Genomic DNA, 21,851 nt, shown 5'->3' with positions numbered 1-21,851 from the left:
GGGGTCTGGCTGGGGCTTAGTTTTCAGAGGACTTTGACTCCTATCTCTAGACCAGAAAGGAAACATGCCAGCAACATCTCTTGGGAATGTTGCAGCTCCTCCCCAGAGCCACATTTCCAATGCTCCCCCTGTCCTGTCCCCAGTCTGTTTTTGTAGGAAATTGGAGAGGCCCCCCCAGAGGAGGGAGGGTAGGTATAAACTAGACTCAGGTCTTGGGGAGAGACCCATGTGTTCCAGTATTTTTTTTTTTTTCTCCAAGAAACTGACAAAACTGACCATCTCTCTCTCTCTCTCCACAGACCATCACCGGCCTCCTGCAAGAGTTTGATGTTCAGGCAAGTAGAGGGGATGACTTCCCTTCCCCCTTCCCTGCTCTGTCTTTTCTCTTTCCTCTTCTTTCCACTGGTTGAAGATCATTGTTCAGACATGGGGGGGACAAGGGGAGGGAAGGAAGTTGCGCCAGCTGGTTCTCCACGTTCTGCTCCTTCTCCCCGGAAAGAAGCTGGTTTGAGTGGGGGCCAAAGAAGCAAGAGCCCATCGCTCCCTGCAAAGGCGGGAAGGAGATGCTGAGGTGTGGGGCGTGTGCGGGATGGAAATGGGGAGACGTTGGGTGGGCTTGGGACCCTGTGATGGGTGGCCGCTGAGCAAAGGCTTGATGTTCTTGGCTCTGCTTGGGAACATGGGCCCAGCCTTCTCTGTGGTTTCCTGGCTTCATCTCCGCTCAGGATTGGTGCGGGCGAGGGGGTGGTGTGTGTCTGGAGCTTTGTCCAAGAACAAGTTTTCAGAAGAGCGGGCTGGCTGGCCCTGGCGGAGGGCAGGGTCAGAACCTCAGGAACCGTAAGGCCTGGACTCATTATCTCAAAGCTGGCATGGCTCCCACGCTGTGGGGGACCCTGATGTGATGTGTCTTGGGCAGTGTTGGGTCAGTAACACACCCTAACTCTCTTGCGAGGCTTTTTTATTTCCCCCCATTTTTTTTTTTTTTTTGGTGGTGAAATACACATTACATAAAATTTACCACCCTAACCATTTTTACTGCATGCTTCATTGGCATGAAGTACATTTCTGTTGTTGTGCAACCATCTCCACAACGCTTTCGTCTTGCAAAACTGAAACCCTGCCCTCAGTAAATGCAAATTCCCCCACTGTCGCCTCCCCAGGGCCCCTGTGGCCACCACTGTCCTGCCTTCTGTCCCTGAATCTGATGAGGACTCGATGGACCTCACATAAGTGGCATCGGGCAGTGTTTGTCTTTGTCATTAGCTTCTTTCACTGAACGCAATATCCTCAAGGCTCCCCCGTGCTGCAGCAGGTGTTGGAATTCCCTTTTTCTTCTCTAAGGCTGAAGACTCTTCCGCTGTAGGCACAGACCACGTTTTGTTTATTCGTTTGTGTCTCCGTGGGCGCCTGGGGCTGCTTCCACGTTTTGGCTCTCGTGCAGAGTGCTGCTGTGAACATGGGTGTGCGGGGATCTGTTCGGGAACCCCTGCTTTCCATCCTTTTGCATACGCGGCCAGAAACAGAATTGTTGGATCACAGGATTATTGTAGATTTTTTTCTTAAAGATCTTTTATTTGTTCATGAGAGACACACAGAGAGAGGCAGAGACACAGGCAGAGGGAGAAGCAGGCTCCCTGCGGGGAGCCCGGTGTGGGATTCGATCCCACGACCTTGGGATCACTCCCTGAGCTGAAGCAGATGCTCAACTGCTGAGCCACCCAGAGGCCCCCACTGTAGATCTTTTAAACCTTGGTTATTAATTCGGAGAGACCTTGAGAGCATAGTTTATCTGTTTCCCGTGAAGATAACTCCCCCCGTTTGCATCGCTCTTGGCAGCTGGCAAAGCACTGTTAGGTGCTCCGACCTCCAGGTGCAGGTAGCTGGGAGAGCAGAGAACAGCACCTCGGGCCCCACCTGCCTGCCCAGACCCCCCCACCTAGCCTTGAAGTTTGCCCAGGCCGGACTGGGCGGGGGCGCTGCATCCCCAGGATGTCAGCCTAGCAGGGACCACGAAGGGAAGCTGGACCAGGGCCTGGGAGGGATAGGGTGAGGCCTACCACGGTGTGCCCCGGCGGCCGGGCTGGGCCCTTGGGACTAATCCCAGAGCTGTCCCGTGAGGTGGGAGCCTTTTTCTGACCATGCATCCCTTTATTTGGAGCCTTTTTCTGATTATGCATCCCTTTATTCCTTTAACAAATGCCTGCTTTGTGCCTGGCATTGTCTTAGGTGCTGGGCACACAGTGGGGAGCGTGACAGGCAGTGATCCTTGTTTTCAGGGACTTAGATTTCAAACCGATCGCTCAGCACTATCGAGCACTGAATAGGTGCCAGGCATCGCTCTGAGTGCGGCGCGTGTTTTGCTCAGGGCGTGCTCGCAGCCATCCCTTCCTCTGTGTTGCAGCCGGAGAGCCCGCAGCACAGAGAAGCTGAGGAACTTGCCTGAAGTCTCAGGGCCGGAAAGGTGTCGGCAGGGGGTTTGAACTCACCCAGTGTGTTTCCACAGCCCCTGTTTGGAACCACTGCTTCTGACGCCCTAGCAATGGGGGGAAAGGAATCAAGCCAGCACGCCAGTGCCAGCTACTGGAGGGGCTCTGAGGACAGCAGCTCCCACTGTGGGACACTGTCTAAGGCTGAGGGGTCCGGGATGGCTGTCGGAGGAGGTGACATGACGCTGAGCTGGGACCCGAAGGACAGATGGAGCCGGTCATGTGACCAGGGGAAGCTTAGGGACCTATCATCCCATGCAGAGGCAACATCACAGGCACTGGCCCCTCTGACTTGGATTCTGAGCCTTCCGTAGGAAGCTGAGATCTTCTCAAAGCTAATAGGCTCGATCTTAACCATCGAATCCCAACATTTGAGCCGACGCTGAGTGCTGAGTGATGCTCTGGCAAGGTTGTTTGCAAGAATCTATCTGTTTGTGTGAAACTATAATGATCTGGACTTGGCTCCTAGGCCTGATTGACTCATGATGTTTATGAAGGTTTCCCTCCGATTTCTAGCAGTCTCCACCAAAATCGTGGCTGTGGGTTGCTGTCGGATGTTCCTTCAGAAGATGCGCTGCAGGGTGATGCTCTCTGTGTCCTGAAGAGTTACTGACCACAGGGCCAGAGGCAGAGAATGACAGAGCCTTGGTCAAGGGTGGCTGCAGGGCGTCCCTGTACCAGCACTCCCTGACCTCAGGATTCACACGAGGCTCTGGCAAAGTGTCTCCTGCCTGCTGCCGGCACCTTGTCCTCTGTGGGTCCAGGCCAGGGACCATGCGCACTTGCTGATTCCTCCGGGGACTTTTTACCATCATCCCTACTTGGCAGATTGGGACACTGAGGCTTTCCCGTGGCTTTCCTAAGGGGCCGCATCCAACCTGGTCTGACCCCAACCAGGGGTCTCACCCACAGTGCATTACCTCAGTGACAACCTAGAAGAGCCAATCCAGACACGATGCCAGCATATCTTTGCAATTCCCATCGGAAAACAATTTCCCTGGGCAAATAATCCGAACAGTACCATGGTGGGCCAACGTTTAGCCCGTTGAGGGTAAGCGGAGGCGGGGCTCAGGAGCCCATGTGCCTCAGTGGCAAACTGCTTTCGTCTCTCCATTTAGTTGGTTCCTTGCTGCTCATTGAAATGGGGCCCCAGCTGGGTCGTTCCTTGGGGGTCAAATCTAAGGACTCCCAGCAGCCTTACTGTGTATGTCCAAAAGCAGCCAGTGTTATTTCTTGAAAAATATTTGGTGCTTCAGCGTTTTGAGTAACTCAAGCAGACGCTTTGTTCTTTTCCCAAAGAAGTCAAGATTTTTTTTTCCCCCTTTCTGAATCAAAACACTCACCGTAGCCCAGGGCTCAGCGGTAAGAAGCTGCTGGAGGGTCTGGTGCCCAAGCCGCCGGGCTGCTTGCCTTAGGAGACAGCTCAGCTGCCAGAGCGGATGGCATCGTGGCTTTATCTCTTCCTGGCTCACATTGCCTTAGGCCGGGCAGTTTGTTTTGGCCTGGGTGATGTTTTTGGGCCAGTGACTTGGTACCCAGGCATGGGAGGTTCTGTGACTTGCTCTCGGGACATTTCTTTACATGCCTTTCCTGGAGACCCTCTGGGACCCTCCGAGCACAGGGCTGGGTGGGCTTGCTTGGCTGAGGTGCCGTGGCTGCAGGAAGGATGTGGTTTGATAGCTTTGCAGAGAAGGTTCTGGCATCAGGAACTAGGCAGTTGTGTTTGCACAACTGGGATTGGTGGGGGGAGTATTTTGGGTTCCAGCTTACTTTCTTTGGCTAGAATCCTAGAATCCAAGAATATCCCGCACTGGCAGGTGCTTTGTGATCTAACCCTTCCTCTTCTGCTCCAGGTGGGGAGGCTTCCTGGAAGGCCACAAGAGGGGAGGAGGGTTAGGGAGAAGGTAGCAAATGCATATTTGCACACCCACTTAATCATCGCAGGGCTTCCGTGCCTGGGTGGGAATGTGACTCCCTTTTGCAGAGGAGAAACCAGTCTGGAGATTTTAAAAAAAAATTTATTTATTTATTCATGTGAGAAAGAGAGAGAGAGAGAGAGGCAGAGACATAGGCAGAGGGAGAAGCAGGCTCCATGCAGGGAGCCCGATGTGGGACTCAATCCTAGGACTCCAGGTGCTCAACCGCTGAGCCACCCAGATGTCCCAGTCTGGAGATGTTAAGAAACTCCCCAAAGGCTACTATAAAGATACCCCTGAATTTTGGCCCATGTGACTCTGAGATATGTGATAATCACAAGGGTCATAATCGCCAACGTCCTGAATACTAACTACCCCGGAAACTGCGCTGGCCTCTTCTGCATGATGCCCTCAATCCTCACATCAGCCCTTTAGGAGAGGGGCTAGTGCCACCCTTGTTTCGTAGTTGAGGAGACAAGGCCCAGAGAAGGTTTAAGGGATTTGCCCTGCACGGCTCAGTGATGAGCTACGTGACCAAGCCTGACCCAGTCCCCACATTCTGGAGCTTTAGGTCCATGTCACCGGTGGGAAGAGTTGGGTCTGCAGAGTCGCGCACTGCCCCTCACTCCACCTGCCCTGAGGTGAGACACCTGCTCTGGCCCCAAATGGCCTCTCCTGTTTGATTGGCTATTTCTCATCTCTTCCACCTGGATCTTTAGTGATTCAGATGATTTGATTTGATTCGGTTTCCATGGGAATCTGCATCTGTGTACTTACCAGGGCTCGCTGGGCTGTGAGCTAATGTCACCCTCTCACCCCCCACCCCCGGGGTCTCTGGGTGCGGGTGCGGGTCTGGGGCGGCGGGGACTGGGGCACAGGAGGCAGTGGGCAGCGTCTCCTGGGGTCCGGCTCCCACTCTGGAGCCCAGTCTGATCCTGAGGGAGGGTGAGGGTGTGGGCAGAGGTGATGATATTTCCCCTTTCCTTGGAAGCAGATCAACTTCTAGGGAAAATGGAAACAGTGACCTTTTGCTAATTTCTTTCTTTCCACACATTGCTGCTTGTTTTCATGCTCCCCGACTGAAGGTGGGCGGAACTCAGAGGCTTAGAAGTCCTTGACCCACCATTTCCCATCCTCGAGCTTCCCCGGCCCCACCTCCCAGCAAGGCCTCTGGGGCTTAGAGCCAACCCTGAGTGACAGATGGCAGGAGCGCTCATCTGGGTCACGGAGAAATGACGCTTGCCTCCTGTGTCTCCTCTGGGTTTCCTGGGAGTGCCCTCCTGGGCGTGGGGGGCACCTCGCCCATGCAGCAGCCCCTGTGGTGGGCCTCAGCCCCCCTTCGGTCTGCGCAGCCCAGGCTGTCAGGCTCACCGAGTGTAGACCCCCATCTCCTGGTGTCACAGGGTGGGTGCAGGGGACTGAATCAGGTTCCAATCAGCTCAGTCTTTGCTAGCTGTGTGTCCTTGGCCTGTGGCCCGACCTCCCAGGGGCTGAGTCTTCTGATCTGTAATCTGGGGGAGTATCGCCATCCCCGAGGGTGTTGTGAACGTGATAAACACAGCATAGGCCTCAGCACACAAGCCTCCCACTTCTGCTCCATGGATGGATGGCCGGTTGGATGGATGGCCGGCCCTCCTCCTCCTCTTTTCTCTGATTCCGACAAAGACTTTCCTCCTAATTCTTTCTTCCTCGGAGAATTGCGGTCTTTGGTGTGGGTTCCGGCTTCACTCTGTATTCCCAGGCTGACGCCCGTCTGCCCACAGCAGCTGGTTTCCTAACTCTGGAGCTTTTCTCTTCCATGATGTGATGACAGCGTTAAAGAAACCAGCGGAATGGGAGCAGCCGCAGGTTCAGCTGGGCCTCCTTGAGGTCTTATCTTTGAGGGGGGCCTGGTGTGCCCTCTGCAGCCCTGGGGTTTGGCCAGCAGTCAGGACACGGCGGGGGGGGGGGGGGGGGCAAGGGCTTGTCCTGGATCTTGACTCGGCCGGCCACCTGTGGGGGTGTGTGCTGGTGTGCACGGATGCTGGCGTTTCCCATCTGTGAAATGGCTGTCGTATAGTGTTTGTTCAGTAAACAGATGACTGTCCTTATTATTTTTTTTTAAAGATTTTATTTATTTATTCATGAGAGGCACAGAGAGAGAGGCAGAGACATAGGCAGAGGGAGAAGCAGGCTCCATGCAGGAAGCCTGATGTAGGACTTGATCCTGGGACTCTGGGATCACTCCCTGAGCCCAAGGCAGATGCTTAACCACTGAGCCACCCAGATGTCCCAAGATGACTGTCCCTAAATGCAAATCAACTGTTTCTTGCACACACGCACCCTTCCCTGGCCTCCCTTATTCCTTATCTGCCTCTTACTTAATGGAAAGGAGATGGGTGGCCTTGCCGCCAACCCCCCCCCCCCACCGCTGGGGGCACTAGAGATGAATCAGGAGGATGCGGGGATGGGGGTGTTATTTACAAAAAGAGGGTGGTGGCCCAAGCCCTTGCCATTTCCTCCCAAGCCCTTGTCACGATTTGCCTTTCTTAACACAACAAGGCTGGACTTAATGCTGCGTCTGGCCGCCCCTAAATCGGGTTTTTTTGCCTCTTGTTCCACAGAGCGCCCTCCGTCCTTGGCCATGCCTTGACCAAGGCTTGCTAGACTGAGGGGAGGGGCAGCCCAGTGCACCAGCTGACTTGGTGTCTGGTTAACTGTGTCATCCTTTAGAGTCCAGATCATTCAGTGTCTCCCTGGGGCCCACTGGAAAGGAGGGGATCACGGAGGAGTGCGGCAGCTGATCTCAGAGCTCCCCTGGATCATTCAGCCAGTTGACTTAAGCCATTGGGACCCCCTGGCGGCTTCATAGGGATTCTCTTTGGGATAGGCATTCTTAACAGCCAGCATGGAGCCAAATGCTACAGTTTGCAAAACACTTCCCGGTGCATACCGCGGATTTAGGCTTGGGAGCAGCTCCATGCGCAGATGGACTTATTACTGCCCTCGGTTTACAGCTGAAGGGATTCCCAGTCTAGTCTGATAACTTGGCCAACGACACATGATAAATGCAACATTAGGGTTAATATCTCTCATCAGATAGCTGCTCTAAATGAGGAAATGTCTGTTGTTCTACTGACCTGGAAGACCTATGAATGTCACCCAGTCCCAGACTCCTTCCAGCGTCCTGAGCATATCGTTTTTTTGTCCTTATGCTCATGAGATGGCTCCTGCACCTCCAAACACCTCATTCATATTCCAGGGAGGAAGCAGGTGGAAGGGTGAAAGGAAAACAAATCAAAAGGCAAATTTTGAGCCTTACAACAACAACACCTCTCCTCAAAACTCCAGCAAGTTCTGCTGACATCTCATGAACCAGAAAAGACTCTCTGGACCACCTTTGGCTACAAGGGAGATGGGGGAGGGGAGGATTTTATCAGGCGCAGTGCTGGGAATTCTTCCTAAGGGAGGCCGTAACAAATGTTTGAGGGGCCAACCAACATAGGCAGCCAGAGTTTATAAAGCTCTGAAGCCAGGATTGGCAGCCAAAATGAAATCTTTAAGGAATGCTGAGTGGTAGCTGCTGCTTTCACCACCTGCCGTCTCGCAAGCCAGCGCGTAGACAGTAGGAATAGGATGGGGGCCGTTTCCGCCCCTTACCAGCTTACAGGTGGTGTGGACTATGTGAATCTCGGTGTCCTTTTGGGGCCAGACCATGTCTGGGGCAGAGCCGGCCTTTCCCTCTGGGAATTGGCTGGCAGGTGGGAGGTGGCGATCAAGCATCTTTGCCCTGCATTGGGTGCTACAGATAAAAGAACCGGCGTGAGGCCAGAGGGCCAGCCTGGGACGGTGATGTCTATGCGGAGGCCCTTCCAGGTGGGGTCCTGGTCCAGCCATCAGTGTGGAGACAGGTGCATGCCCGGGGAAGGATGGGAGGAGCCAGTGTTATTCCTCTATTCCACACTCCAGGGTAGCCTAGCAGGTGTCCGTGGATGGCGGGTCCCTGCAGATGCTGGGGAGATGGAAAGCCATCTGCGGTCACACATCAGTGGGCGGGCTGATGTAGAGTCACAGTGCACATTCTGTGTTAAAGGTTTCTATTCTTCTGGTACACAGAGAGACTAAAAGAGATGTCACTGAGCACACTCGGGCCTTGGGACTTGGGCTGTCTTGGGTTCCGTTCCAGCTGGGTGACCTCGGGTAGATTGCTTGCCCTCTCTTAGCCTGTCTCCACTTCTGTAAAAGAGCACGGTTGTTACCCGGTGGGGTTGTGTGCATCCCACGAGAGGACACTTGTAAATGCTCCGGGCAGGGCCTAAGTGTGGTCGGAGGGCTGACTTGATGCTTATTGCACAGTATTGCCATCTCCTCTATACCCTGAGAGAGTGGCTGTCTACCTTTTCCAGAGGAGGGGAGAGGAGAACTCCTACAGCCTGGGTTTTTCTCAGTTGCATGCCTCTGCCTGGGTCAGACCCCCATGTGCAGGGACTTCTGAGGTCCGGCTCTGAACTGGGGAAGAGCTGAGGTTGGAGAGCTGGCTGATGGAGGAATCGTGCGTGGCTTTCTGGACACCGTCGTAGCCAGAGAGAGGACCCTTAGCAAGCCCCAGGACAGGGGACTAACCCCGTCAGGCAAGGGGACATGAAGTGCGCTGGGCACTGGCTTTCTTTGGGAGCATGTGGGGGATGGGAGGTAGGTCCGTCCCTACAGGATACTGCATAGTGATTCATCCCCATGGAGACAGGAGGACAGAATGTTCTTGTGGGTCCAAAGAGGACAAAGGCATGTGATTGTGAGTGATTTCCTCCATCCAGTCTCAGGTATGGTCTTGGTTTTGGCTGGTGGAGAGAGAGCACCAGGGCTGGGGGGGTTGGGGGTGTGTGTGTGTGCGTGCAGATATGTGTGGGTATATGGGCACATCTGTGTGCACATGTGTGTGCATGCATATGCACGTATGCACCTGTACTTGTGTGTGTGTATGGGTGTGTGCATGCATCTGTGAGGTAAAGGAAGGGGGCTCGTACAAGAAAGGTCACACTTACCTTTTCTCCTCCTCCTACCTGTGTGGGCTGGTGGGCACAGAAGTCAGCGCACACCTTCTGGGGGCCCCTGCACCAGCGTGAGGACCCAGAAGCTCCGGTTCTGATCCTGCTTCTACTGCTACAAGCTGTGTGACCTTGGGGAGGTCTCCGCATTTTCTTCATCTGTGAGATGAGGGTAGAGAGGCTTGCCTGGGGCCGCGGGGGTCGGGCGCCCTGCCTGACGCTTGGCGGGCACTTAGCACGCCTTAATCCCTCACCTGAGCACCCCCAGCCCCGGGAGACAAGTGCCTGATCACCTTGGCTGCATCGCTTCCACTTTCTCAGACTGGAGGCCTTATCCTTCCTAGTAAGGCGAGCCACGGCTAATGCCGCTCCTGGCTGCGCTGAAGTTCGGGCCAGGGGTGAGGCAGCGGGCCTCGGGCACCACGCCTGCCTGGTTCCTCCAGAGGCTAAAGCTCAGTGGGGCTCATGCCATCCAGGGAGGTTTGACCCCACTCCTGGGAAATTTCACGCCCATCCTGGAATTTTCCGAGAGGGGCTGGCCAAGAATCTTATAACCAATTAAGGGAAGGAGTAGAGCCTGAACCCAGAATAGTTGGTGGACTCCCTAGAGAAGTTGTGTGACTCTGATAATTTATTCTGAGGTCTTCATCCAACAGCTCAGGAGGACCTACTGTGAGCACTGAGGCCTGGGGGTAGGAAAGTAAGTGACGCAGGAGCAGGCCCTTCCTTCGTGGATGTGTGTAGCCCTGGTTCCGTGGTTATATAATGTGAAGGCCTCCACAAAGATGAGTCAGCGTCTGTCACACATGCCCCGCCCCTGGGGGCTGCCAGGGACACCCTAGGTGCCAGCCAGGGCTGGGCATCCCGTAGAATCTGCCACCGAAGTGGTGCCCGGGCACTGTGTCGAAACGCTCTGCTTCCCTGTACCCGGGATCCCCTTTCCTCCCGGTGCTGTGTTTTGGACCACAAGGTGGCCTCCTCTCCTGTCTTCCAGATAGTGACCCAGGGCTCGAGGGCTTGGGGAAGGGCAGAGCTGGGATTTGGAGCTTGGTGACCCCAGGCTGGGGGGGCTGCTGCCTGGCCTGGCCTATTTTTAGAGGGCGCCTTGTGGGTCAGCAGGCGAGACAATGGAGACTGTGGCCCTCTCAATGAGCTATTGTTCCCAGTTGGCTCCAAGGCCTAGGCTGGGCCCAGCAGATGACCGTGGCCCCCACTGGGGGGCCAGGCCGTTGCTTCATCGTCTGTGGATTTTTCCAGTGTTTGTACAGGCAGCCGCGGAGTGCTGGGTGCGGAGGGGAAAAGAGATGGTGGGCTCCGTGTTGGGGGGGATGCCCTTTGTTGAGGTGATGAGGCATGTGGCTTCGAAGGACCCTTGTGATGGGGACCCTGGGGCTGATGGGGAGTGGGGGTCCCTTCCATGCTGTGGCCTGTTTGGGCGCATCCACATCACCTGGCAAGCACGCACACGCCCTTGTTTGGTTCCATGGTTCTCCCCATTCCGCAGCTGTGATGGCAGCCTGGGACTCCCCCTCCGGTAGCCAGCATCCCACCTGCTTGCTTCAGGGGTCTTCAGAGTGAGGGCTGGAAGCCCCTGCGTCGCTCTGCTTGGGATGGGGAGGGGAGTAACTTCTTGCTATAAACATGCAAACACTGTGCTCCCTTGTTCTGGAGGCAGAGGCTGAAAATTGGGGTATATTTCTTTATTCGTGAACCAAGTTTCTCAGATTGATGACCATTGACTTCAGAGGATGGGGTGCCTACCCTGGTCCCCCTTTCCCCCTGCCCCTGCTGCCCAGTGGGTGAAATCCTCTTTTCTTCTTTCTTTTCTTTTCCTTTCCTTTCCTTTCCTTTCCTTTCCTTTCCTTTCCTTTCCTTTCCTTTCCTTTTTTTTCTTTTTTTAAAGATTTTATTTATTTTTTCATGAGTCACACAGAGAGAGGCAGAGACATAGGCAGAGGGAGAAGCAGGCTCCCTACGGGGAGCCGGATGCAGGACTCGATCCCAAGACCCCAGGATCATGCTCAGAGCCGAAGGCAGATGCTCAACCACTGAGGCTCCCAGGCATCCCTTAAATCCTCCTTCTTGCTGTTCCCAGAATCCCTACAGCATGTCTACAGCAAGCTCTTGGGGCCCACCCCACCACCCCACTGCTAGCTTATGAGTTCTTACTTCCTCTTTTCTGTATATGCATATTGTAGGTGCTTAATAAATGTTTTTGGCTAAAGTTGAACTGACTTCAGTGGAGAAGGAGCTGTGGTGGGATTTGGTCCCCTGCCTGGTAGACAGTGTGCATGTGGCTGCATCACACTGCCTCAGGAGTGACCCTTCACAGGTCTGGGATGGAGGGGCTACAGGCACGGTCCCTCCTGCTGTGTCCTAGGGGCCTCCTGGCATCCCTGGAGCCCACGGGTCCTAGGTCTGTTGCCACTGTGCAAGTTGGGGGAAGGGACAGCTTGCCCAGGTCCACAAGGCTCCTAACTAGGGGTTCCGGCCTGTTTCTTCTTCTTGCCCCTGAGGGGTAGACATCGACCTTCTTCCTCCTGCCATTCGTGAGTGACCAATAGGGTTCACATTTAGGCTGGCGTTTGGGAGCAGGTGTAGATTGGAATCTGGAGTGTTCTGTCCTTGGGAAATAAATGTCAAGTGCCAACCTAAGGTGGCCTCCTGCGGCCTGAACGTGGTTTGACTCTTGGAGCTTCTCGGAGTGTGAGGGAGTGAGAAGCATGTGGGGAACCCAAAGTTGGCTCTCTCGGTGGGTCCTGAGTGTGACTCTGGGCAGCTGGATTGGTTTCCCTGAGCCAGTGTCACCGGCCACCAGCTCAGGGGTGCGCTGACGAGGATGTGGAGGTGCGTTGTCCAAGAGGTGAAGGCTTTGATCACCTCAGTTTCCCGGATGGGGAAAACCAGGTCCTGTGCAGAGAGGGGCTGGGGCTGGTGCCTTCCCCAAGGTTAATGCAGTGGGTGGCACAGTCTGAGCCCAGGACTCTGTCCTCTGCCTCCCAACTGGCTTCCCCTTCCCTCCCTGGTCTTTGGAGTGGTTTCTCTGGCCGGAGAGATCTGCTGCCCAAAGGCCAGGGCTCTCCTGACCAAGTGAGGAACAGACTTGGAGCCTCCTTAAAACACAGCTGGAAACGCACTGTGCACCTGCAGTCAGTAGTCGTGGCCGCTCCCATCACAGGCCCCTCTGTCTCCTGTCTGTCCTCAGGAGCAGGACATCGAGACTGTGCATGGCTCCATCCACGTCACGCTGTGTGGGACCCCCAAGGGCAACCGGCCCGTCATCCTCACCTACCACGACATTGGCATGAACCGTAAGTTTCCGCAGGGGGTGGGGGTGGGAGAGGACGGCGAGGAAGGGCTGGTGGGGGCGAGTCCAGCTGTTTCTCTTCCGCTGGCACTTCCTGGAGCTGTTGTGGGAAGAGCACTTGCCCCAGACTGGAATGCACTAGGCAGGGCACAGAGCTGTGTTTGTGCTGGCTGTGCTGGCTGTGCTGGGAGCGCCACTGTCTGTGTGTGACAGTGACATCTTTTGATTCGTCTGTACAGTTGTTTTTATTATTTTCACTGAGTTGTACAGCCATCAGCACCATCCATGTGAGAACAGCTTCCTCACTCTGTACCCCCATCTCCCTTACCCCCAGCTCAGCCCCCGGCAGCCTCTAGTCCACTTTCCCATCTCTAAGGACATGCGTATCCCCGATGTTTTTTTATAAATGGAATCCTACCATCTGTGGTCTTTTGTGACTGGCTCCTTTCATCACGGCTTCAGAGTTCACGAGTAGGCTCTACTGCGTCCTCCCTTCTTGGTGGCTGACTGGTATTCCATTGAGCGCATCGGCCCCGGTCTGCTCATCCGTTCTTCAGTTGATGAACGTGTGGATGGTTCTTGCTGTGTGGCCCTTGCGAACAGCACTGCCATGAAGGTTTACCCTGTGGTCTCGAGATTCCCGGGAGCGTCACCCTACGTGGGTTCCCCATTTTGCACAGATGGTGAAGGAGTAAGATCTGCTGATGGTAAAATCACAGACGACAGAAGGGGGTCTTCCCGTGGCGACTGTGACTGCCCTTGTGTCCAGTCACCTCTGCAAGCTGGACAATGGCTTGATTTGTGATTGGCAGCCTGCTGCCTTGCGTGTTTTTCCTCCAGCTCATGAGTGCCTTGAGGCAGGGATGTCAGTCACTGGAAACCATTTTCTCCTTTATCTTCCCTTCTCTTTTGTTCCTCTTCCTCGCCTGTGTGCTCCCCTTGTGTCCAGCAGGTACCAGCTCCCCATGCTAGCTACTTGAAAGTCTGTTACCTTATTTTTTTTTTTTAAAGATTTTATTTATCCAAGAGAGACACAGAATGAGAGAGAGAGGCAGAGACACAGGCAGAGGGAGAAGCAGGCTCCATGCAGGGAGCCCGATGCGGGACTCGATCCCGGGACTCCAGGATCACGCCCTGGGCCAAACCCATTACCAGTTATTTTGGTGCTGCAGGTAGAATAGCATGTGGTGAAAAATACCGAGTATTGGCTTATCGGGTGACACTTGATGGAAAGGTGCAGTATCTTGTGGAATGGGAAAGAGCAACTGCATCCTGACTGTAGGACTGAACATTATGTTCACTGCACTCTCATTTTCTGTAGGTACAGTTCAAAGTCCTAAAGGATAAAGGAGTCTGACTTTTACTATCTTTCTTAAAAAAAAAAAAAAAAAAAGTCAAAAAATTTCACAAAAGGAGATGATACTAGCCTTAACATGTACCTGTCAATGTTATGGATATTGTCATAAAAAGATATCTTTTAAAAATCAGAACAGAGACTTAATTTTTTAATTCTTAAGATTTGTAGAATGTTTCTAGGATAGGATATTAAAAATGATTCAAATCCATGCATGGTGTTAGATAATTTTTCTAATTATTCCATTGAGTCAGTTTTTGTGATTAGTGGTTATCAGATCAAACAGATCATGTAGATAGATAGCACAAGTATTTGGAGAAACGTCTGTTTTGTTACCAAAATGTTGGAAAAAATTCATTTTAATACCTTCAGATTTCACTTTAATACCTTCAGATTTCATAAAGTGCAGTGTATATAATGCCTCCTAAAAGACTGTAAAATATGAAATTTTCTTTCAAGCAAAGTGTAAAAAATATATTGAGCCTGTAAAAAACAAACAAACAAACAAAAAAAACAAAAACAACGGTGCCAAACTGCTGAGCCACCCCAGGAACCCCCGTTACCTTATTTTACCAGACTCTGGTGAGGAAGGGAAATGCGTGTGGTGGTGTTACACACCCCCGTTGCAGAGGCTCACTCTTCTAGAAAGCCAGGTCCAGAAACAAAAGATCCCAAGACCACCGTGGCCGCACACAGTCTACATTTCTCTCACCCTCATGTAACACGTCTGGGCGTCCTGTAGGAAATATTGCACACGGTGATTCCAAGACCCAGGCTCCTGCCAGCTGTGGCTCCTCCATCCCCGGGGCCCTCAGCGCCTTCGACATCCGGCTTTTGACAGCAGAGAGAGAAACCTAGAAGAGTGGGTGGCAGGTGTTAACAACAACCTGTGAGCCTCAGGTGCTGTTGGCCAGAACCCGGTCACATAGCTGCCTTGCACTGCAAGGGAGTCTGGGAAATGTAGTCCCGCTGTGCAGCCAGGAAGGAAAGGGGGGATGCTTTGGTGACCAACTGCCATCTCTGCCCCAGACCCTGAGCATCTGGGATACTCATCCAAGGCCACATAAGAAGTGAGAGGGTCCATGCATTATCTCCTGTGCTCCTCCTTGGTTGAGAATCGTGTGCCCTGACCATTACTTCCAATGTGGGGGTTCAGGGGACCCAGACAGAGAGAGGGCATGAGTGTGGCAAGCTCACTCATGCCGGGGCCATTGCATCCACGATGGATGGAGAAGATGCAGGAGCCGGGATGGGCGTCTCCTCCCAGTGCCGGCTCCAGGTGTGAGCTTCAGCCGCCAGCACGCACAGCAGAGTTGACTGGCCATTTCCACCTCCGTGCCCACTGCCTTTTATCACCAGAGGGGAGTGGGATGGGGCAAGAAGGTGGGCGCGCTTTCTCGAATGTTCCTGGGAGTGACATCAACAAAAAGGCATCACGTGCTGCCGAGCACCCAGATGTATTCTTGCCCTACTTGTGCCTCTTCTCTCTCTCCCCTGCCTGTTCTCCAGACAAAACCTGCTACAACCCCCTCTTCAACTCCGAGGACATGCAGGAGATCACACAGCACTTCGCCGTCTGCCATGTGGATGCCCCTGGCCAGCAGGACGGCGCTGCCTCCTTCCCTGTGGGGTAAGACCCGGAGCCTTGTCCCCAGGAGGGGGACAAGAAAGCCACGCAGGTGGACTGGGGGTGGGGGGTGCGAAGGCAGGCATCACACTGAGTTTTTGTTTGTTTTATTGTAGTAAGATATACATAACCTAAGGTTTACCATCTTAACCATTAGTGGAGTAGAGTAGCATTAAGTGCATTCACGCTGGTGTGCAGCCGTCCCCGCCGTCCATCTCCAGGACTTACTCACCATCTTAAACCAGAACCCCGTCCCTGCTAAACACCACGTCCTGATTCCCTGCCACCCAGGGAGCTAGTTCTTTCATAGGTGTGGGTGCTCCTATGCACACCTCTGCATGGGACTGAGTGGGAGAGGACTTTGACAAGAAAAATCGTTAGGAGAGAGTTCTAGAAAGGTTGGAGGAAAAAGAGAGGGAACAACAGGAAATAATATTGATGGAGTACTTCCTGTGGTCCAGGCTTAGTTTTTTTTTTTTTTTTTAAGGTTTATTTATTTATTTGAGACAGAGAGAGAGGCAGAGAGAGAGTGAGAGAGAATCTGGAGTGTAGGAGAAGCAGAGGGAGAGGGAGAGATAGTCCAAGCAGACTCCCTGCCCAGCACAGAGCCCAAACTGGGGCTCAATCCCATGACCCTGAGATCATGACCTGAGCTGAGATCAAGACTCAAATGGTCAACTGACTCAGCCACCCAGACGCCCATCACCACTCCCCTCCCCACAATACCCCCACCTCAGCTTAGTTTTTATGAACACAAGTCACTTGCACTTATCCGATGGCTAGTATACATGCCTGGCATTAGAGCTCCATTTCCTGGATGAAGAAACTGAGGGGCAGAAGGGTTGAGTAGCTTACCCTTCGAGGTTGCACAGCTGGTTTAACTGGGGGAGTCAGAGAGTGTGCTGGCTCTAAGGATCATGTCCTCTTTAGAGCGTCAGGGTCCCTCGTCTGGGTGTTTAGCTGCATGTTCCTCCTTGGGGTGCAGTCAGGGCAGCCCTCCGGTCTCCCCTGTGAGGCTCAGGACAGGCTACCCTCAGTGTGCCTGGTGGGGAGGGGAGGCCGACTTCTTAGAGGTACCCCCTGCCCCCCATCCCGAGGTTGTCATTAAACCATGGGGTGGTGGCATCAGGCTCTTGGGTTTCAAGTCTCCCAGATGGGGCCTTCTTGACATTCACAGACAGATTTCCTTTTTTTTTTTTTTTTTTTTAATTTCTTAGTTTTTGTTGGTGTTGAGAATTATCCTTAAAAATTAACCTTTATCAGAGAAGGGAAAGGATACCCAGCCCCAGCCCCATGGAGCAACAACCAAACCTAAAACCTTCCTAACACAGCGAGACACAGTTAACTGTCCACTAGCAGATTAAACCAGATTAAACAAATTCATCTTTGTTTGGGACAACTGTTTGAAAGACTTGAGGTGACCGAGGGGCTCTTAGGTCCCCAGGGGGAGATTTAAGAAAACGTCCTGAGGTTTGGGCCCCGGCTTCTGGAATCTTCACTAAGTTGACCTGGAGGTCACGATACAGGGTACGTGCTCCCCCCAGTTAGCAGGTGATTTCAGTGCGTGGCTGGTGGGATCTATGGCATGGATGGCTCCCGCCTTATTTCTGCCTCCTGTAGTTGGGGGGCTCCCAGTCCCTCTAGGGTACACCCCCTCTGTCCCGGGGCTGAGGTGGGAAGGCAGGGATGGGCACTCCAGCTCTGGGGTCAGCTTTCTACAGATGGCGGGGGGGGGCTGGTGATAGAATCTTGTTACCTCCTGGCTATGCACCCAACCCCAGGAACAGCGAGAAAAGACGCCGATGGGTGTTAAGTGGCTTCCCCGGAATCACCTTTTGGAGGCTGCTGGCTGTAAACTGAGTCACGGCCACTGTGGAAGGACACTGGCTCCATTTTTGCGTAGACATACCACCCAGGGTCTTTCTGGCTCTTTCTGGAGCATTTGTACACGCTGGTTCCCCCCACTTAGAATATGTATCCTATAGTCTACGCTCCTCGAACCCCAATGCCCTCCTTCAGTGTCACTGCTCCAGGAACCCCTCCCTAACCACCTGATCAGAACAGGGCTCCCTGTTTCGGCCGCCCTTCTGCACACGCCCACCTCCCTCACTGTCACCTTTGTCCTCACCCTCCCTGTTCCACCCGGCCCGTGTGCTGGACCGGGTCTGCTGTGCTCCCGCGGTCTCCCCGTGGCCTCTCCAGGAGCCTGGCATGAGTGAGCACCAGTCACTCCTTTGCGAAAGAAACTCCTTCGTGTGTATTCTGAGTCCTCCTCCCTGAGGCCAGGGTGTGGGTGCCTCCTAGCCAAGGCTGTCCCTGTTTCCCGCAGCACCCTAGCCCATCCGCTGGTCCTGTGAGGCCTCTTGCCGGCTCCCCCAGGGACCTGTCTAGAGTATCCTCTGGGATGCCCAGAGGAGCTTGCTCCTAACACGGCGTGCTGTGTGGACTTGCTTTTGATAGAAAGGCCAGGCTCTCTGATGGCACCTAAGGTCTTGGTGAAAGGGATGATTCTTGGAGTCCTTCCAGAGAAGATGGGAAAGAAAATGTGCAGAACTCTGGCTGGGGTTGTTAGCTCCTGGTGGGACAGAGGTCCCTGACCTTTCTGGAGATTCCAGGGAGGTGAGCACACAGTCTCTTGCGAGGAGGCAGAGGGAGCAGCAGGTGCAAAGGCCAGGAAGAGAGCATGCCTAGAAATGCTCCAAGAGACACCAGGAGCAGGGTTGCTGTTAGTTGAGAGGAAGGAACGACCCCGGACAGTGTCTGGGGTTGGCAACGGGTACGCTTGGCCCAGCGGGTACCCCATGTGGGCCCTGCTAAGGACTTGGTGACAGGAGACTGTTGTTCCCTACCCTCTGGGAAGGGGAAGCGTCTGCCTGAATGCACAGGCCCAGGGCAGCCTGCAGACTCCATCATCACCCATCCTGGGTCCTCAGCGCTCCCACCGTCCTCGATACCCGCTGTGGTGATCCAGCTTTGACAGAGGGGAGCCTCCCAGCCCTGCAGTAACAGGAACCAGGGTCCCAGCAGATGTGTGACACTGAGGCATCCCCGTGCCTTAAAATACCCCTGGGTTCTCTGTCTCCCCAAACCCGCTGGGTGCCGCTCTCCGGGGTGGCCCGCCTCTTTGTACCCTCTCCAAGCTCCTTCCAGAGCTTGGGGACAGGGGTGAGAGAGGAGGGACTTCCCTGCGGCCAGGAATGTTTTATGGGAGAGCGGCCTGCGGGCCCCCTTCTGGGACGTGACTGAGGAATCCCAGAGCCCAGGTGAGATGCCACACTAAGGGCCTGCCTGGCCACGAAGCCAAGTGTCTCTTCCCCACATCAGTGCTGTTTAATCTCACTGGAACCTCGCAGACTTGTTGTAGGGATTAGATGAGCTTCTGATGCTCCTCAGAGGCTTGGTGGGGGACCTGGAGCATGGGAAGCAATCCGTCCAGGGTCAGTTTACAAACCGGGGGAGCATTGGGGTGGGGCACGGCCTTGCACCGTGGAGCAGGCTCGTGCTCGCTGCTGGGAAGGAGGGCTGCAGGGGCCTGGGCGGGGATGGGGGTGGCGATCGGGCATACAGGCCAGGTCGTGCGTGGGTCCAGCCCGTCAAGTGTGTTCCTGTTTGATGATTCATTTCCTCTGGGGTCTCGCTCTCACTAACGGCCTCTGCGTGGCTTCTCCCAAAGGTACATGTACCCCTCCATGGACCAGCTGGCCGAGATGCTTCCTGGAGTCCTCCACCAGTTTGGGTAAGAGTGAGGGATCTGCTCCCCCAGCAGCCTGCAGAGAAGAGTGGCTCCTGGCTTCCACCTTCCCCTGGCCTTGATCTAGCCTGCCCCCTGCAATGTAGGAGAGAAATTAGCTGTCACGCGTCGTGACCTGTTTTCCCACAGCCTCTAGTCGGGTCCCGCTGGGCTCTTCCCCAGATGCAGACACATCACCCATCCTTTCCCGGCCTCCCCTTCTTTCATTGCTTTCTCGTATCGACGGAACATTCTGGAAGAGGGTGGCCCGAGCCCTCGATTTCTCCCTCTGTGCCCTATTTCCCCAGCGCTCAGGTCTCTCTTACTCAAGCCTTCGGGGTGAAGATAATACGCCAGAGTTCTTGCCCAATTTATTTTCATTACAAGTTTCAGAGTCTAAAATAAAAGCTTGAGAGTGGGAAGAAGCGGTGCCGTAATGGGCCTGCCCGTAATGGTTAGACGGTCTCTCAGAGCCTGGGCTGCAGTCGGGAGAGAAGTAAGGAAAAGAGACGAGTCTCTCCAAGGTCACGGCCTCCTGTCAGGCTGCAAAGCATGATGCATTTCGGGTCCTCGAGGCACGTCACAGCCGCGTGTCCCCACTGTGTCTAGCTTGCCAGCCACGCTCAGCGATGAGCAGGACCGATGCTGGGGGAGGCGACGTTCCTTAGGGACCAGGACGGGGGGGGGAGGTTTTAAGAGGGTCATTAGGGCCCCCATCGCTCATTCCTTCTGTCACATGAATTTTCATTTCTGCTTCCAGGCTGAAAAGCATCATTGGCATGGGAACTGGAGCAGGCGCCTACATCCTCACTCGGTTTGCTGTGAGTTCCTTGGCATTTTTTTTTGTTTGTTTGTTTTTAAAACCATGTTTTAAGTAGAATTAAGATTAAAGAAGACAATTGGAAGACCATCAAAAACCCTGAAACAAAGAGAGAAAAAAAAAAAACAAAAAACAAAGAGAGAAATGATCCATCACTTCATTTCCGAAGGGAGAACTGCAGTTCACATGGGGGTGTGTGGTCCGGGGTCGTGCGTGTGTGTGTGTGTGTGCACGTGTGTGTGTTCTCACGTACGTATGAACCACCTTTCTTTTCCTTCAGGGGACACTCTTAATCATTGGTTTTGCTCACTTTGCACTTGATTGTGGGCGGGTCCTCACGTCCTTGCACGTGTTGCGGGCCGTCTTTACAATAACCCCACGCCTTTTGGATCCTGACTGATGCTAAACTAGAATCTGAGACACATATGTCACCATGACATGGGCCCAAGTGCTACTGGATCGTTCGTGTCCTCACCAAGCAATTGTCTTAAAAACACAGCGGTGCTCATTTTATTCACACAGTTGTGTATTCTGCCTGCCTGTTATTTGCTGGACTTTGTCAGAAGTTAGAAATGCTGGCATGAATAAAAAACGGCCTGACTGAGGCTCTGAGCAGATAAAGGAAGGTACATACTAGATCTGAGATGGACACACGGATGACTCTTCCGGGAGGAGTTGCTAAAGAGCATCCACGTGCCCTGCCTGACTCGGAGCGGGCCATCTGACGTGCCCGCTTGGCAGGTGGGGAAGAGGAGGTGCAGGGAGGAGAAGTGACTTGCCTAAGGCAGGTCTACCAAGCACGCATGTTCTACGTCTCCTGCTTCCTATCCCCACTCTGTCAGGGGCTCAGTCCTGTGTCAGCTGAGCTGGAACCTCAGTTCTGCATGGGGGGTGGGGGTTGAAGGCTCTTGAGGGCAGTGGCCTGCTCTGGTGGCCCATGCGGGCCCTTCTCTGGCACTTTGCTCAACCTCCAGTTTGGCCTTTGAAGTCTATAGTATCTGAGATTGCGGGATTGCCTCTCACCTTATGTCTCGAATTGCAGCTGAACAACCCCGAGATGGTGGAGGGCCTCGTCCTTATCAACGTGAACCCTTGTGCAGAAGGCTGGATGGATTGGGCTGCATCCAAGGTGAGGCTGGGGGTCAGGGACAGGGTCATGGCCAGGATCAGAGTCAGGATCAAGAGTCCGGGCCAGATCAGGGTCCAGGGTCAGGGTCCATGTCAGGGTCCAATGTCAAGATCAGGTCCAGGGTCAGGGCCAGGATCAGAGCCAGGGTCAGAGTCAGGACTTGGGCCAGGGCTGGATCAGGGTCCAGGGTCAGGGTCCAGGTCAAGGTCCAAGGGCAAGATGAGGGCCAGGGGCAGGGTCAGGGCCAGGCTCCAGAATCAGGTTCAGGGCTAAGACCACGGCTGGATCAGGGCCAGGATCAGAGTCAGGGCCAGATCAGGGTCCAGGGTCAGGGCCAGAATTAGGGTCAGGATCCAGGGTCAGAGTCAGGGCGAGGGTCAGGGTCCATGGTCAGGGCCAAAATCAGGGCCAGAATCAGAATCAGGGTCAGGGCCAGGATCAGGTTCAGGGCCAGGGTC

The 21,851-nt window shown here is 54.1% G+C and overlaps 1 protein-coding gene across 3 annotated transcripts in view; it reads left to right on the top strand.

The window, feature by feature from the left end:
- Positions 1–21,851, top strand: part of NDRG1 (N-myc downstream regulated 1) — a 56,387-nt gene that overhangs the window by 15,556 nt on the left and 18,980 nt on the right. For all 3 annotated transcript variants that reach the window (XM_072774570.1, XM_072774572.1, XM_072774571.1), the window contains 6 exons: positions 300–335; positions 12,632–12,737; positions 15,597–15,717; positions 19,388–19,450; positions 20,205–20,265; positions 21,307–21,393. In XM_072774570.1, the coding sequence (XP_072630671.1) occupies positions 300–335; positions 12,632–12,737; positions 15,597–15,717; positions 19,388–19,450; positions 20,205–20,265; positions 21,307–21,393 (474 nt within the window). The remainder of the gene's footprint in view (positions 1–299; positions 336–12,631; positions 12,738–15,596; positions 15,718–19,387; positions 19,451–20,204; positions 20,266–21,306; positions 21,394–21,851) is intronic.

This window comes from Canis lupus, chromosome 14 (genome assembly GCF_048164855.1).
Source record: "Canis lupus baileyi chromosome 14, mCanLup2.hap1, whole genome shotgun sequence".
Classification (NCBI taxonomy): Eukaryota; Metazoa; Chordata; class Mammalia; order Carnivora; family Canidae; genus Canis; species Canis lupus.
Note: the sequence above shows the minus strand (reverse complement) of the source record. Positions and strands in the feature narration are given on the sequence as shown.